The 17299-nt window shown below is 48.3% G+C and overlaps 1 protein-coding gene across 1 annotated transcript in view; it reads left to right on the top strand.

Moving 5' to 3' along the window:
- AGMAT (agmatinase) overlaps positions 1–15768 on the top strand; it is a 17340-nt gene extending 1572 nt beyond the window's left edge. Inside the window, exons 2-7 of the mRNA XM_007523729.3 lie at positions 1244–1446; positions 7781–7829; positions 11390–11585; positions 12540–12719; positions 14495–14579; positions 15529–15768. Of these exons, the coding sequence (XP_007523791.1) occupies positions 1244–1446; positions 7781–7829; positions 11390–11585; positions 12540–12719; positions 14495–14579; positions 15529–15602 (787 nt within the window). The 3' untranslated portion in view covers positions 15603–15768. The remainder of the gene's footprint in view (positions 1–1243; positions 1447–7780; positions 7830–11389; positions 11586–12539; positions 12720–14494; positions 14580–15528) is intronic.
- The last annotated feature ends 1531 nt before the right edge of the window (positions 15769–17299 follow it).

Below are 17299 nucleotides of genomic sequence, written 5' to 3'. Positions count from 1 at the left end.
TGCAGGGGAGTCGCTTCACAGGCGGTGAAGCAGGTCTGCAGGTGTCTGTCTTTCTCTCCCCCTCTCTGTCTTCCCCTCCTCTCTCCATTTCTCTCTGTCCTATCCAATAACGATGACATCAATAACCACAACGATGTTAAACAACAAGGGCAACAAAAGGGAAAAATATATATATGTATATATATATGATTTTTTTTTTTTTAAAGGGCATATCTGTGACCTTGGTAGAACTATTACAGTTTCCTCTAGAGGGAGATGGGGACACATAACTCTGGTGGTGGGATTGGTGTGGAATTATACTCCTATTATCTTATAATTTTGTAAATCACTAATAAAAATTTAAAAATGAAAAAAAAGAGAATAAATAAATTCATAAAAAAAAGTTTTAAGAATGAATCCCTGGGGGCTGGGGAGATAGTTTAATGGTTATGCTAAGAAACATCAGTGCCTGAGGCTCTGACGTTCCAGGTTCAATCCCCCTGCACCGCCATCGATTAGAACTGAGGAGTATTCTGGTGTAAAGGAAAAGGAGGGGCGAGTGGTGGCTCACCTGGTTAAGCACACACATTACAATGCATAAGGACCTGGGTTCAAGCCCCTGCTCCCTGCCTGCAGGGGAACAGCTTCACAAGCGGTTGAGCAGGGCAGCAGGTGTCTCTCTCCCTCTCTCTTCCCCTTCCCTCTAAATTTCTCTCTTATCAAGTAAAATAAATAAAGTTAAGAGCAGGGCTAGATAGCATAATGGTTATGCAAATAGACTCTCATGCCTGAGGCTCCGAAGTCTCAGGTTCAATCCCCCGCTCCACCATAAACCAGAGCTGAGCAGTGCTGTGGTTAAAAAATATTTTAAGGGAGTCGGGCGGTAGCTCAGTGGGTTAAGCGCACGTGGTGCAAAGCGCAAGGACCTGCATAAGGATCCCCACCTGCAGGGGAGTCACTTCACAGGCTGTGAAGCAGGTCTGCAGGGGTCTGTCTTTCTCTCCCCTTCTCTGTCTTCCCCTCCTCTCTCCATTTCTCTCTGTCCTATCCAACAGTGACAACATCAATAACAATAACTACAACAACAATAATAACTACAACAACAGTAAAAACAAAACAAAACAAGGGCAACAAAAGGGAAAATAAATATAAAATTTTTTTAAAGCTGCTTACAAATAATTTAAATAAACAAACACATAAATAAAGTTTCAAAGGAAAGAAAAGGGGGGGTGTGTGACTCTCACAGGGTGACTTTCTACTCCAGATTCGGACCCCGGCGAATCCGAGAAGAGTCCGTGATGATCCGCTCAGTCAACCCCAGCCTCGGGGCCCTCCCCTTCCAGTCCCTCAAGGTTGCCGACCTAGGCGACGTGAATGTGAATCTCTACAACCTGCAGGACAGCTGCCGCCGGATTCGAGAGGCCTATCAGAAGATTGTCGCCGCCGGCTGTGTTCCTTTGACCTTGGGTAAGGACATCTGCAAGGGCTCGTGTGCTTCTGGCTTCCCCGGCTTATCTCCTATGGGCTGGGGCATGGCTGCTTCTTCAGGGCGAGGCCCTATGAATGTGGAAACAGTAAGAGAATTGTTCATTGATTTATGAGAGAGAGGCGGAAGAGGAGTAGGAGAGAACCAGAGCGTCCCTCTGGCACCTGCCGTGTTGGGGAGCAGACTCAGGACCTCACTTTTTCTTTTGCCTCCAGGGTTATTGCTGGGGCTCAGTGCCTGCACCATGAATCCACTGCTCCTGGAGACTATTTTCCCCCCTTTTGTTGCCCTTGTTGTTGTAGCCTTGTTGTTGTTATTATTTTTGTTGTTTATGTTGTTCATTGTTGGGTAGGACAGAGAGAAATGGAGAGAGGAGGGGAAGACAGAGAGGGGGAGAGAAAGACAGACACCTGCAGACCTGCTTCACCGCTTGTGAAGCGACTCCCCTGCAGGTGGGTAGCCCGGGGCTTGAACCCGGATCCTTATGCGGGTCTTTGCGCTTAACTCCCTGCGCCACCGCCCGACCCCCAAGGACCTCACATTTGACAATCTTTTCTCCGGCACCATCTCCTGGGTTATGGGAAAGAGTTTCTTTTTCATTTTTGTATTATCTTTATTTATTTATTGGATAGAGACAGTCATAAATCGAGGGGGTAGGGGGTGATAGGGAGAGAGACACCTGCAGCCCTGCTTCACCACTTGAAAAGCTTTCCCCTTACAGGTGGGGGCTGGGGGCTGGGGGCTGGAACCCTGTTGTTATTCACTGTAACATATGTCCTTAACAACGTGTGCACGCCTCCTGGCCCCTTTTCTTTTTTTAAAATTTGATTTATTGGGGGTTGAGTGGTGGCACACTGCGTTAAGTGCACATAGTACACAGCACAGGGACCTGCACAGGGATCCAGGTTCAAGCCCCTGGCTCCCCACCTGCAGGGGGGTGTCTCCCAAGTGGTGAAGCAGGTCTGCTGGTGTCTATCTTTCTCTCTCCCTCTTTATCTCCCCCTCCTCTCTCTATTTCTCTCCGTCCTCCTATCCCCTAAAATAAAAAAATTTTAAAAAAAGGAAAAAAATGTCTGCCAGGTGCAGTAAATTTATAATTCAGTCACCCAGCTCTGTCGATAACCCCGGGGGTAAAAAAAAAAAAAAGATTCTCATGCTTGAGAGTCCAGTGTTTTATGCACTTCTCTGCCCCCCTGGCCACTATAGAAAGCTATTTTGAACTCATGATTTTTGTTTTAAAATATTTTATTTATTTATTAATGAAGAAAGATAGGAGAGAGAGAGAGAGAGAGAGAGAGAGAGAGGGACAAAGAAAGAACCAGGCATCACTCTGGTACATGTGCCGTCAGGGATTGAACTCAGGACCTCATGCTGGAGAGTCTAAGGCCTTATCCATTGAGTGATGTCCCGGACCATGAATACGCCTGCATTTTCCTACAGCTGTGGAAAGTGTGTGCTTGAATGAATCCACTGGATGAGGGTAGACTGGGGTGAGCACCCAAGTTATTGAGCTAGAAGGTGGCAGGATGGATGAAGAGTTTCCTCAGAAGCATGAGGTCCAGAATTTAGCCCTGTGTACCTGTACCTGGGTGACACTCTTAGGCTCTTTTCTTGTCTTTTTAAATGTATTTCTTTTTTTAAAATTTTTTTATTTTCCCTTTTGTTGCCCTCGTTGTTTTGTTGTTGTTGTAGTTATTGTTGTTGTTATTGATGTCATTGTTGTTGGATAGGACAGAGAGAAATGGAGAGAGGAGGGGAAGACAGAGAGGGGGAGAGAAAGACAGACACCTGCAGACCTGCTTCACCACCTGTGAAGCGACTCCCCTGCAGGTGGGGAGCCGGGGGTTCGAACTGGGATCCTTACGCCGGTCCTTGTGCTTTGCGCCACATGTGCTTAACCTCCTGTGCTACCGCCCAACCCCTGATCCTCTCTCTCTCTCTCTCTCTCTCTCTCTCTCTCTCTTTTAAAGATTTTATTTATTAATGAGAAAGATAGAAGGAGAGAGAGAAAGAGCCAGACATTACTCTGATACATGTGCTACCGGGAATTGAACTCAGGACCTCATGCTTGAGAATCTGATACTTTATCCACTGCACCACCTCCTGAACCACAATCCTCTCTTTTCTTATCCTCTTTCTCTTTTATCTTTCATTAATAAATAGATAAACATTTTTTTGTTACCCTCGTTGTGGTTGTTATTGTTATTGTTGTTATAGCTGTGATTATTGTTGGACAGGACAGAGAGCAATCAAGAGAGAGGAGGGGAAGACAGAGACGGGGAGAGAAAGATAGACACCTGCAGGCCTGCTTCACCACCTGTGAAGCGACTCCCTTGCAGGTGGGGAGCCGGGGGCTCGAACTGGGATCCTTACACTGGTTCTCGTGCTTTGCGCCACATGTGCTTAACCCAGCCCCCAGATAAACCTTTTTTTTTAACCCACCAAATTTAAGGGCAGCTGAAAAAGTTAGGGTTAAAAATTGTTCAGTATAAATCAGAATGATCAGTTACTGATCCTGTTTTTTTTTTTTAATATATATTATTGGACAGAGACAGAATGAAATTGAGAAGGGGAAGTTAGAAGTAGAGGGGGAGAAAGAGAGAGAGAAAGAAAGAGAGAGATACCTGCAGCCCTGCTTCATCACTTGTGAAGTCTTCCCCCTGCAGGTGGGAACCAGGGGCTTAAACCAGATCCTTGTGCACTGTAATGTGTGCGCTCAACCAGGTACGCCACTGCCTAGCCCCCCTGATGCTGTTTTTCTTAAAATTTATCATGGATATATGTAATTTTCTGCCTCCAGGGTTATTTCTGGGGTTCAGTGCCAGCACTACAAATTTACTGCTCCTGGCAACCATTTTTTCCATTTTATTGGATAGGACAGAGAAAAATGGGGGGGGAGTATAAAGAGGGAGAGAGAAACATACCTACAGATACTTACAGACCTGCTTCACAGCCTGTGAAGCGTCCCCTCTGCGGGCAAGAAGACTGGGACTCAAACCAGGGTTCTTGCACTTAACCAGGTGTACCAACATCTGGCTCTCATGGATTTGTGTTTGCATCAATTTTACTTTTATTTTTGTTATTTAAATAGTTGTTTAGATTGTTGGGCAGTAGAACAGCGGGTTAAGTGCATGTGGGGCAGTGCCGGGGTAGTGTGGTGGTACCTCTTCCTGGGCATGTGACCTCTGGGTTGGAGGGAACATGACCAGAGCCAGCCTGGGCTGCTACTCACTCAGTGACACGGGAGATATATGACTCAGGAACCAAGCTCATGGCAGGCTAGGCGATGCAATGTCTTTATTGATCAGAGAGCAACGCTTGCTTTTAAAGGCCAGACCCGGAAGTGACAAGTCGGAAATGGAAATGGCTAGGAAAGGGATGGAGAAAGGCAAAAGGGCGCTGGGAAGGCAGAAACTTCCTTAGCAACTATTGCAAGGGTTTTAACTGGTGGGATTAATGATACCCTGGAGGCAGGGAGGGTCTTGAAAGATAGATCAAAGGAATGGAATGAGTGGGGATCTTTCAGGCAAAACAATGATTATGTAAATAGGCCATAGCATCAGGAATGCAGGGTGGAGCAGGGGGAGCTGGATTAACAATTTCCCGACAGGGCAAAGCTCAAGGACAGGCATAAGGATCCTGGTTCGAGCCCCGGCTCCCCACCTGCAGGGGAGTCCCTTCACAGGCGGTGAAGCAGGTCTGCAGGTGTCTTTCTCTCCCCCTCTCTGTCTTCCCCTCCTCTCTCCATTTCTCTCTGTCCTATCTGACAACGACAACATCAGTAACAACATCAATAATAACTACAACAATAAAAAACAAAAAGGAATAAATAAATTTTAAAAATTAAAAAAAAAATTTTAAAAAATATTGGAACGAGGCCAGCCGAGGGTGAGGAACTGGGTTTAAGCCCCCCAAACCCCACCTGAAGGGGGAAGCTTCATGTCCAGTGGAGAAATACTTCAGTCATCTCTCTTTGGTTATAAAGACTTATTTTATTTTTCAGAGAAATGCAGACACACACACACACACGCACGCATGCACACAGAAACACCCGAGCACTGCTCAGCTGTGGCTATGGTGGTGCAGAGGATTGAACCTGGGACTTAGTAGCAGAGAGACAGCTGCAGCCCTTCACTATTTGTGATGCTTTCTCCCTGCAGGTAGGGACTGGGGGCTTGAACCTGGGTCCTTGCGCACTTAACCAGGTACCACCACTTGCCCCTCCCTTTATTTCAGTCTTTGTATTAATTCAGATAGATAGATAAAGACAGAGACAGAGAGAGACAGACAGACAGACAGACAGAACAGCACTGTTGCACCATCTGTGGAACTTCCCCCTAAGTATGTGGTACCCCCAGGTGGCCCCAGGACTCAGCTTGAACCCAGAAAATTTGCACCTGGTGAGTGATGTACCTTACCAGGTGAGCCCTCTCCTGAGCCTCGAGTGGCATATATTGCTGACTGAGACTTTTGGTCTCCTTTGACTTGTGCATTCCGGTAATCGCCTCTGTTTCCCACGCCCTTATTTGGCCCTTGGCCCCAGGTCTGAGGAGGCTGCCAGGAGGGGCTCAGTTATGAGTTTTTGACAGTTGACAGAATATTGATTTATTTATGTATTTCAATTGGTGGGGCAGAGAGAAATTGAGAGGGAGAAGGGGAAATAGAGAGAGAAAAAGAGACACCTGCAGCACTGCTTCACCGCTAGTGAAATAACACACCCCCCCACACACACATTCACACACAAGTGGAAACTAAGGGCTTGAACCCGGGACCTTGTGCATGGTACTGTGTGTACTCAACCAGCTGTGCCACCGCCCGGCCCCAGGATATCATTTTAATAACTTCATTTGGGGGAGACCGACAAAGAGACAGTTTCCCCCTGGTCAGGGTCTGTATCAGCTTAGAGGCAGCAGTCCCCTCTCCAGCCCCTCCCAGCAAACTCGCACTGCGGTATGGATTACTCCTCTGGTTCACCAGTCATTCAGACGACATGGGCTTTCTTCCTAAACATTCAGGTTATTTCAGTCAAGTTAGAAAGCCTACTCTGCAGAGCTTAGCAGGGAGGAAGGTGGTGCACAACACACAGGCTTCACTGAGTACGTATGTCCGTACCTGTAAGTTTTAGTTTACTTTCTACTTTATAGAACAGTGTAATCTCAGCTGTCCAATGGCCATGTTTCCAACCACTAGACAAGACCTTGTTTTAGCTGAAGTCATAGTCTTTCTTTTCTTTTTTTTTTTAATATTTATTTTATTATTATTCCCTTTTGTTGCCCTTGTTGTTTTATTGTTATCATCACTGTTGGATAGGTCAGAGAGAAATGGAGGAAGGGGAAGACAGAGAGAAAGACAGACACCTGCAGACCTGCTTCACTGCCTGTGAAGTGACTCCCCTGCAGGTGGGGAGCCGGGGCTCGAACCGGGATCCTTATGCTGGTCCTTGCGCTTTGTGCCACGTGCGCTTAGCCTGCTGCGCTACCGCCCGACTCCCTCTTTTATTTTTTTTAAACTATATATTTTTTACTTGATAAAACAGAGAATTTGAGAGGGAGCACACACACACACACACACACACACACACACACACACAGATACCTGCAGCCCTGCTTCACTGCTCATGAAGATTCCCCCTGCAGGTGGAGACTGGGGGCTTGAACCTAGGTCCTTGCACATAAGAACATGTATAATTAAGCAAGTGTGTCACCACTTGCCCCCTAGTCTTTCTTTTTCACCATCTACTTCCCTCCCTCCCTTACTCCCTTCCTTCCTACGATTTGTTTATTATTAGAGAATGAGAGAGGAAACCATAGTATTTCTCTGGCATATGCACTATGGAGGATTGAGCTCATGACCTCATGTTTGCAAGTCCAATACTCTAGCCACTGTACCTCCTGCGGAGGGTTACAGTTTTCCTTTCTTTTTTAAAATATTTATTTCCTTTTTGTTGCCCTTGTTTTTATTATTGTTGTAGTTATTATTGTTGAGGATATCGTTGTTGGATAGGACAGAGAGAAATGGAGAGAGGAGGGGAAGACAGAGAGGCGGAGAGAAAGACAGACACCTGCAGACCTGCTTCACCGCCTGTGAAGAGCCTCCCCTGCAGGTGGGGAGCCGGGGGCTCGAACCGGGATCCTTATGCCGGTCCTTGTGCTTTGTGCCACATGTGCTTAACCCGCTGCGCTAACGCCCAACTCCCAGGTTGCAGTTTTTCTGTGTCATTGGAAGGTTTGTCCGCTTGGCAAACTGAAATAGTTCTAGCACAGAGAACTTCCAATCTCGCTCAGATTCCAGATGTCTTCCCTTTTCCCTTTGCAGGTGGAGACCACACAGTCACATACCCTATACTGCAAGCAATAGCAGAAAAGTAAGTGCCAAGTGTGTGGGCCGGAGCGAGGTTTCAAAATTCAGGGGCAGGGAGCGAGTTATTTGCTGCTGGATGGCATCACGTAACCTCCGCTGCCTCAGGCCATCAGAGGTGACAGCAGATTCCCAACTGAGTTGCTTCTGTGGGTCAGAACTAAGGTCACGTGACGCTCCAGGTGTCTCTGTCAGTCACCAGTGGAAGCTGAGAACTTACTATTGACTCTGCTGCCTTTCCTCACCTCACCTCACCCCAGCCCCAGCCCCAGCCCCAGCCCCAGATACATGCTGAGACGCATCCCTAGCATGTTCTCTTGCCTCTGTTTTGGAAGATGAGCCCCTTGTGGAATACACAGCCCTGGTCAACTTCAGTTTCTCTTTTGCTTCCAAGACCAGTGCTGGTACTTGCTGACGAGAGGCCAGTTTTATCTTGAAAGGGACTTGTGTCTAAAGAATGCGAAGAGGGGGAGTCAGGCAGTGGCGCAGCGGGTTAAGCACACATGGCAAGGACCGGTGTAAGGATCCCGGTTCGAGCCCCCGGCTCCCCACCTGCAGGGGAGTCGCTTCACAGGCAGTGAAGCAGGTCTGGAGTTGTCTGTCTTTCTCTCCTCCTCTCTGTCTTCCCCTTCTCTCTCCATTTCTCTCTGTCCTATCCAGCAATGATGACATCAATAACAACAATAATAACTACAACAATAAAACAACAAGGGCAACAAAAGGGAATAAATAAATATTTAAAAAAATGGGAACAACAATAATAACCACAACAATAAAACAACAAGGGCAACAAAAAGGGAATAAATAAATAAAATATAAAAAAAAATGGGAAGAGGGATTTCCTGGTAGTGGAAGTCTGTCAGGGGTTGACTAACTTTGTTAAAAGGCTTGAGAAAAAAATAATTAACTAAGACAAAATAATAAAGAATTGAGAAAAAGAAGGGCTGAGATGGTGGTAGTTTCAGAATTCAGGTATAGAAAGAGGATTGGGTGGGTAGGTGAGGGGGCTGCGGTGTGGGGAGATAATATAGTGGTTATGCAGAAGTTGGGCGGTAGCGCAGTGGGTTAAGCGCACGTGGCGCAAAGTGCAAGGGTCCTTGCATAAGGATCCCGGTTTGAGCCCCCGGCTCCCCACCTGCAGGGGAGTCGCTTCACAGGCGGTGAAGCAGGTCTGCAGGTGTCTGTCTTTTTCTCCTCCTCTGTCTTCCCCTCCTCTCTCCATTTCTCTCTGTCCTCTCCAACAACAACATCAATAACTACAACAACAATAAAAACAACAAGGGCAACAAAAGGGAAAATCAATCAATCAATAAATAAAATTTGAAAACCAAAACAAATGGGTCAGGAGTTGGTGCACCTGGCTAAGCACACACAGGACAGTGCGCAAGGACCCAGGTTCAAACCCTGGTCCCCACCTGCAAGGGGGAAGCTTCATGAGTGAAGTAGAACTGCAGATGTCTCTCTCTCTCTCTTTTTCCCTCTCAATTTCTCTCTGTCTCTATCCAATAATAAATAAATAATTAATTTAAAAAACCATAAAAAAAACCCAAAGAACATTGCAAACACACAAAGAACAACATTGCAAACACACACACACACACACACACACACACACACACACACACGTAGGGGCCTGGGAGTTGACACTGACTTGGAAGCATGATACCCTCTCCAAAAGAAAAAGAGAGTAAGGGGATGAGTGGTGGTGCACCCGGTTCTTCTTCTTCTTCTTCTTCTAGCGTTTGCCCTTCTTCCGTAGCCAGTCAACAGCGTCAGGCTGAAAGCTGTCAGGAGCTGCTTGTTGCTGTCTTTGAAAGTGACTGGGATCCATGTGGATTCAGTTGGCTAGGAAGGATCGTCAGTTTCCCCAATGAATGGGGACTCACGGGATGCACCACGAGAAGGTGGATCCAATGCATCCCATGCACCTGGTTAAGTACCTGTTACAATGTACTTAACCTTAACAAGGACCTGGATTCAGTACCTGGTCCCCACCTGCAGGAGGAAACCTTCACGAGTCAGGAAGCGGGGCTGCAAGTGTCTCTCTGTCTCTCCTCTATCTCCTCCTTCCCTCTCAAATTCTGGCTGTCTCTATCCAATAAATAAAGATAAAAATTAAAAAAAAAAAAGAAAAAGTTTGTGGGCACATCCAGGTTGGAGGGGAGTGGGTACAAGTCTTTCTCCCACCTGTGTTTGTTCTACATTGATTTGGATTGTATATTAATTTTTTCTTTTTTTTTTAAGTTTTTTAAAAAATTTATTTATTCATGAGAAAGACAGGCAGAGAGAGAAAGAACCAGACATCACTCTGGTACATATGCTGCCAGGGGTTGAACTTGGGACCTCATGGTTGAGAATCCAATGCTTTATCCACTGCGCCACCGCCCGGATCACTTTACATTTTTTATTTATTCCTTTTTTTTATTGTTGTTATTATTGATGTCATTGTCGTTGGATAGGGCAGAGAGAAATGGAGAGAGGAGGGGAAGACAGAGAGGGGGAGAGAAAGACAGACACCTGCAGACCTGCCTCACCACCTGTGAAGCGACTCCCCTGCAAGTGGGGAGATGGGGGCTCAAACCGGGATCCTTCCACCGGTCCTTGCACTTTGTGCCACGTGCTTTTAACCCACTGCGCTACCGCCGACTCCCTGTATGTTAATTTTGTGTGTGTGTGCCTCCAGGGTTATTGCTGGGGCTCAGTGCCTGCACTGTGAATCCACTGCTCTTGGAGGCCATTTTTTCCCCTTTTGTTGCCCTTGTTGCTTTAGCCTTGTTGTGCTTATCATTATTGTTGTTGATGTTGTTGTTGGATAGGACAGAGAGAAATGGAGAGAGGAGGGGAAGACAGAGAGGGGGAGAGAAAGACAGACACTTGCAGACCTGCTTCACTGCCTGTGAAGTGACTCCCCTGCAGGTGGGGAGCCGGGGGCTCGAACCATGATCCTTCCACTGATCCTTGGGCTTTGCGCCATGTGCGCTTAACCTGCTTCGCTACCGCCCGACTCCCTGTTATGTTAATTTTTGACAGGGTGGATGGACATTGTGGAGAGAGAGAGCTGAATTGGATTTGTTTCTTGGTGCTATTGCTGGAGAAAGGATAGCTCTGACGAGTGTCTTTCACCCTGCATTCTTACCCTCCTGTCCCCAGGAGTCAGTCTTTCTCTCTCTTTCTCTCTCTCTCTCCTTTTATTAGTGAGAGAGGAAGATAGAGCCAGAGCATCACTCTCGAACATGCTGGGGATTGAACTAAAGACTTTATGCTTGAGAATCCAAGGCTTTATCCACTGTGCTACCTCCCAGGTGGGCTTTCTCCATTGCTAAGTCTAGAGGATGCTGGGTGACAGGTAGCCACAGCACCTGCTGACTTTCTGCCTGACGGCCTCTGAGTTTACTGTTCCAGACGCGATGTGACCTGAAGGCAGAAAGCAGTAGCAAGGCCCCCGACATGGGTGCCAGGTCTCCCCTCCGTGGTCATGACGTGTTATCGGGTCTTGGTGGCCTGGAAGGGGGCACTGCTCAGGTGCCCCCAGGAGGCCGGGCCTCTGAGCTGCCCTGCTGCCAGCAGGCATGGCCCCGTGGGGCTCCTGCATGTGGATGCTCACATGGACGTGGCTGACAAAGCCTTGGGAGAGAAGCTGTATCATGGCACGCCCTTCCGCCGCTGCGTGGACGACGGACTCCTGGACTGTCGGCGGGTGGTACAGATCGGCATCCGGGGCTCTTCCTCGACCTTGGATCCCTGCAGATTCAGCCGTAGTCAGGTGACAGACCCAACGCCTCCCCTAAACTGCCCCCCTCGTCCCCAGTGGCTCCTCCTCCCCAATCCTCAAGGGCTTCCCCGTCAGGTTCAGACAGCGGGGAGCCAAGGCTGCCTTGGCATCACGTAGGCGGTGGGGACAGAGAGGAGGGAGCACGTCAGCTGGCGGGCTGGGCAGACAAGGAGAAACATGCAAGCGTCCAGATGAACTGACTTGGAAAAGAACAGAGGCATTCGAAGGCCAAGTGTCTGCCTTGCTGTTTCTTCTCATCCTCACCAGGCAGACTGACTCCTGGTTAAGTGCTCACATTACAGCGCACAAGGACCTGGGTTCAAGCCCCTGGCCCCCACCTGCATGAGGGAAGGCTTCAGGAATGGTGAAGCAGGGCTGCAGGTGTCTGTCTCGCTCCCCCACATACCCCCCCCCTTTTTCTTTTCCTACCAGAGCACTGCTCAGCTCTGGCTTACGGTGGTGCAGGGGATTGAACCTGGGACATTGAAGCCTTAGGCATGAGAGTCTTTTTCTATTTCCTCTCTCCCTCTGTAGCTCCCACTTCCCTCTTGATTTCTCTTTGTCTTTACCCAATAAATAAATGAATACAAATCAGTTCCCAGTGAACTGGACGTGCTCCTGGGTAAGACCCAAGCCTCTGCTCTCGCAGTTGCAAAGGCCAGTCTTCTGTGGGGGAGAAGCTGGCAGGAGAAGTCGGCATGGGCTTACCAAAGCTTCATTCTGAACCCTCCCAGAGGTCAGCTGAACTCCCTCCTTCTTTCCTAGCTGTTGTCTCCTCCTGTTATCATCCGGAAAATGGGGGCAGTCTTTCCTCCCTTGTGGAGACTGAGGGTAACTTGTGGCCCACGTGTCCAGAGCAGCACAGGATGGACACCGAGGAGAAGCCCGGCAGAGGCTGCCACGCTGAAGTCTCGCCCTTCCGTTCTTGTGTTTCTGCCTCCCCAGGGCTTCCGCGTGGTCCTGGCTGAAGACTGCTGGCTGAAGTCGCTGGTTCCCCTGATGGCGGAAGTGAGACAGCAGATGGGAGGCAAACCCCTTTATATCAGTTTTGATATCGATGGCTTGGACCCCGCTTATGCCCCGGGGACTGGGACACCTGAAATTGCTGGTCTCACCCCTAGTCAGGTAAGGAGGTTCCACCCGTGACGATTTATAGGGCTGAGGATTTTTTCTTAATTATCTTTATTAGGTGGAGACAGCCAGAAATCAAGAGGGAAGAGGTGACAGAGAAAGAGACAGAGAGACTCTCGCAGCCCTGCTTCACCGCTTGCAAAGCTTCCCTCCTGCAGGTGGGGACTGAGGGCTCGAACCCACGTTCTTGCTCATTTTAACACATGTGCTCAGCTAGGTGTACCACCACGTGGTCCCTGAAGACTCTTTTTTCCCCCTTTTGTTGCTCTTATCATTGTTGTTATTATTATTATTGTTATTGCTGTCATTGTTGGATAGGACAGAGAGAAATGAAGAGAGGAGGGGAAGACAAAGAGGGGGAGAGAAAGACAGACACCTGCAGACCTGCTTCACCGCCTGGGAAGCGACTCCCCTGCAGGTGGGGAGCCGGGGGCTCGAACCGGGATCCTTACTCTGGTCCTTGTGCTTCGCACTATGTGCGCTTAACCCGCTGTGCTACCGTCCGACCCCCAGGTATTTATTTATTACTCAGTGAAAGAGTGAGAGGGATGGAGAGAGAGAACAAATTTCTATCTTGGGGAAGCCATACCTTTACCTTTTCAGGATATTAATACTCTGTGCTTGCTTTGCTGTTGTTGCCTTGGGCTTCACTGCTCAGGGTTGACCTTTTTTGGACAGACAGACAGACAGACAGACAGACACAGAAGGGAAAGGGACCACGGTACGAGCACCTTCTCCAGTGTGGGGGGCTTGAATCTGGGTTGGCTACAATGGAGAGACAGGTGCACCAGCCAGGTGAGCTCTTTGGCTTGAAGTCTATTTTTCATTTATAAATATTTATTTCCTTTTTGTTGCCCTTGTTTTTATTATTGTTGTTATTGATGTCATCGTTGTTGGATAGGACAGAGAGAAATGGAGAGAGGAGGGGAAGACAGAGGGGGAGAGAAAGACAGACACCTGCAGACCTGCTTCACCGCCTGTGAAGCGACTCCCCTGCAGGTGGGGAGCCGGGGGCTCGAACCGGGATCCTCAAGCGGGTCCTAGCACTTTGCGCCACGTGCGATTAAGCCGCTGAGCTACCGCCCGACTCCTTGAAGTCTTTTTAAAATATATATGTATTTTCCCTTTTGTTGCCCTTTTTATTGTTGTAGTTATTATTGTAGGACAGAGAGAAATGGAGAGAGGAGGGGAAGACAGAGAGGGGGAGAGACAGACAGACACCTGCAGACCTGCTTCACCGCCTGTGAAGCGACTCCCCTGCAGGTGGGGAGCCGGGGGCTCGAACCGGGATCCTTATACCAGTCCTTGCTCTTTGCGCCACGCGCGCTTAACCTGCTGCGCTACCGCCCAGCCCTCTCACTGCTTGAACTCTTAATGTACGGCACTGAGGTGACTGACTGGTCTCTGTCACCACTTGGCGGAGGAGCTCTTGGGAGCAGGGACTGTGTGCTGGTCATCGGCGTGTCAGTGACGCCCACCACCATGCCCGGCAGTCAATGCATCTTTATTTATTTGACCAGAGCCCTGCTCAGCTCTGGCTTTTGATGGTGCAGGGGATTGAACCTGGGACTTTGGAGCCTCAGGCAGGAGAGTTTCTTTGCAGAACCCTGATGCTATCTACCACCCACTGCAGTCATCAGATATTTCTGGAGGGAAGGGAATAGTTGCCAGTCAAAGGCTGGGGATGTGGCGGGAGGAATCCATAGGACCTCTGCTGATTGCTTTCTGCTGGAAGTGACTGTCACTGTGGCCGACTGACTGTTGGACAGGCTTTGGAGATCATCCGAGGTTGTCAAGGACTGAATGTGGTGGGTTGCGATCTTGTGGAAGTTTCACCAATGTACGACCCTTCTGGTGAGTAGGGAAGCACCGTGACCTGCAGGCCACTGCTAGCTGAAATCACATTAATGAAGTCCATGAGTAAATGTGTAACGGGGTTTTTTTAAAAAAATGTTTTGGATAGAGACAGTGAAATTGAAAAGGGAGAGAGACAGAGAAGGAGAGAGACACAGAGACACCTGCAGCTCTGCTTCACCACTTGTGAAGTTCCCCCCCCCCCCCCGCAGGTGGGGACCAGGGGCTTGAACCTGGATCCTTGCGCTCTGTGATGTGAGCGCTTAACCAGGTGTGCAACCGCCTGGGCCCTGGATGGGGGTTCTTTTGTACAACTCAGGAACCTGCTGGGGATGTCCTTCTGTGAAGAAAATAAACCTATTACTGTATACCTTACAAACATGGGCTAATTCACCCTAAGAAAACCCCAGGGAGGTGACTTAACTGGCTTGCCCTCTAGTGAGCAAGGAGATAAAGCAGAGACAGCCTTTAGGTTTGTGATAGGGTGGCAGAGTTCCATCTTGGTTGGTTTTTTTGCTATTTTATTGAAAAAAAAAATCTCAAAGCATAAATAATATTAATGAGATGAGGAATGAATCAGAAGGTATTTAAAACAGATGCCACCCCAACCATTTTAATTAAAAAATAAACAAACAAACAAAAAAAACCCAAACTCAAAACACACCGTACAGAGTGAGACCCGTTAGCCTCAGAGGACAGTGGCACAGCTACACTGCAGTAGGCTTCCCTTGAGGGAGGGCGTCTGTGTTCTTAGAGTAAGCGGAGCACCTGAGGCTTCATATGCTATTTCCAAACCATGTTTGATGGAGGATGCCAGGGAAAGCGCCTCCAGTGAGGATGGAAGGCAAGACTGCCAAGGGAGGGATGAGGGGAGCGGGCTGGACTGGGAGGAGGTGGTGGGCGTGGAGGGCGGCGTCTGTGGCGCTCACAGTGGGCTTCGTCTCTGTAGGCAACACGGCTCTCCTGGCGGCCAACCTGCTGTTCGAGATGCTGTGTGTTCTCCCCAGAGTGATGACCGCCTGAAGTGTCTGCTCCTCGAGACAGGACGAATACACCTCTGAGCCAGTAGCGCCACGGGAGTCGGGCGGTGGCGCAGCGGGTTAAGCGCACGTGGCGCAAAGCGCGAGGACCCGAGTGAGGATCCCAGTTCGAGCCCCTGGTTCGAGCCCCCGGCTCCCCACCTGCAGGGGAGTCGCTTCCCACCTGCAGGGGAGTCGCTTCCCAGGTGGTGAAGCAGGTCTGCAGGTGTCCGTCTCTCCCCCCCTCTCCATTTCTCTCTGTCCTATCCAACGACAACATCAATAACAACAATAATAACTACAATAATAAAATAGTCAGGGCAACAAAAGGGAAAATAAATATTAAAAAAAAAACTCTCTGCCACAGGTGTCCTTGCTGGTTATGAAATCAGGGTTATCGAGTTGAATTTTAACCCCCACAGCCCCCAAAGCTAATATTTCTTGGAATTAATCTAAGACAACAAGACTGTGATACAGTGACATTCGTTTTCCCCGGATGAGAAGTGGTGGAGGTGAAAGGTGAAGCGATGGAGGACGTAGTTCAAAACCACCTGAAAATTAGAGAAGTGACATCGAAGAAACAAAAACCCCTATGAACAACCTCATAGGAAGGCTTCCTAGTTTACAGCGGCTTTCTTAATATAGACCTCTTCCTTTGAGAAAACTTAGGCCTGAATTTGATTTTAGGACCATAATGAACATTAGCAAAAAGTGGGTTAGAAATGATTATGCAGTGATCTGGGAGGTGGCGCAGTGGATAAAGCACTGGACTCTCAAGCATGAGGTTCTGAGTTCCATCCCCAGAAGCACATGTACCAGACTGATGTCTGGTTCTTTCTCTTTTCTTTCTCATTAATAAATAAAATACTTAAAAAATATATTATGAAAAAAATATATATTATGCAGGGACTAGGTTGTTTGTGGTCACCGGTTAAGCGCACCTGTTACCATGAACAAGGACCCGGGTTCCAGTCCTCACTCCCCGCCTGCAGGAGGGGACCTCTTGACCAGTGAAGCAGGTCTACAGGAGTCTCTCTCCCCCTCCACTATCTGTGCTAATAAAAATAGAAAATAATAAAATAATAGAAATAAAAAAATAATAAAAGTAGAACAAAAAAAAAGCCACTGGGAATGGTGGATTTGTAATGCTGGCACCGAGTCCCAGTGATAACTCTAGTGAAAAAAAAAACTAACATGCAGGCCTTAATAAACTTCCCCTTCAGGGGCCAGGCGGTGGCACACCCGGTTAAGCGCACACATTACAGTGCGAAAGGACCTGGGTTCAAGCCCCTGGTCCCCACTTGCAGGGGGAAAGCTTCAAGAGTGGTGCAGTAGGGTTGCAAGTGTGTGTCAATCTTTCTCCCTCTCTATCCTCCCCTTCCCTCTCAATTTCTGTCTCTATTCAGTAGTAAATAAACTAAAAAATAAAAATATTAAAAAAACACTTCCCCTTCACTATGAGATGTCTCCTAAATCCGATGACATCACCTGGACTCAGCGGAGCCCTTAATTGTCGACATGGCATTAACTCTCCCCCCAAGTCTGGTTGGCACTATGTACCCTTCAAGGTCAAGGCCCCTGCTCCGACGGCAAATCTGCTGTTCTCGCATTAAGCCCGTATTGGATTACAGGCGGCTTTGATTCTGTTCAGGTGTCCGTGATCAAGTTATCGTCTCCCGATGCAAGAGCTACCCAGAAGAA

The sequence above is a fragment of the Erinaceus europaeus genome, chromosome 11 (genome assembly GCF_950295315.1).
Source record: "Erinaceus europaeus chromosome 11, mEriEur2.1, whole genome shotgun sequence".
NCBI lineage: Eukaryota > Metazoa > Chordata > Mammalia > Eulipotyphla > Erinaceidae > Erinaceus > Erinaceus europaeus.
The sequence above is the reverse complement of the archived record's forward strand: the minus strand, read 5'-3'. Positions and strand labels throughout refer to the sequence as shown.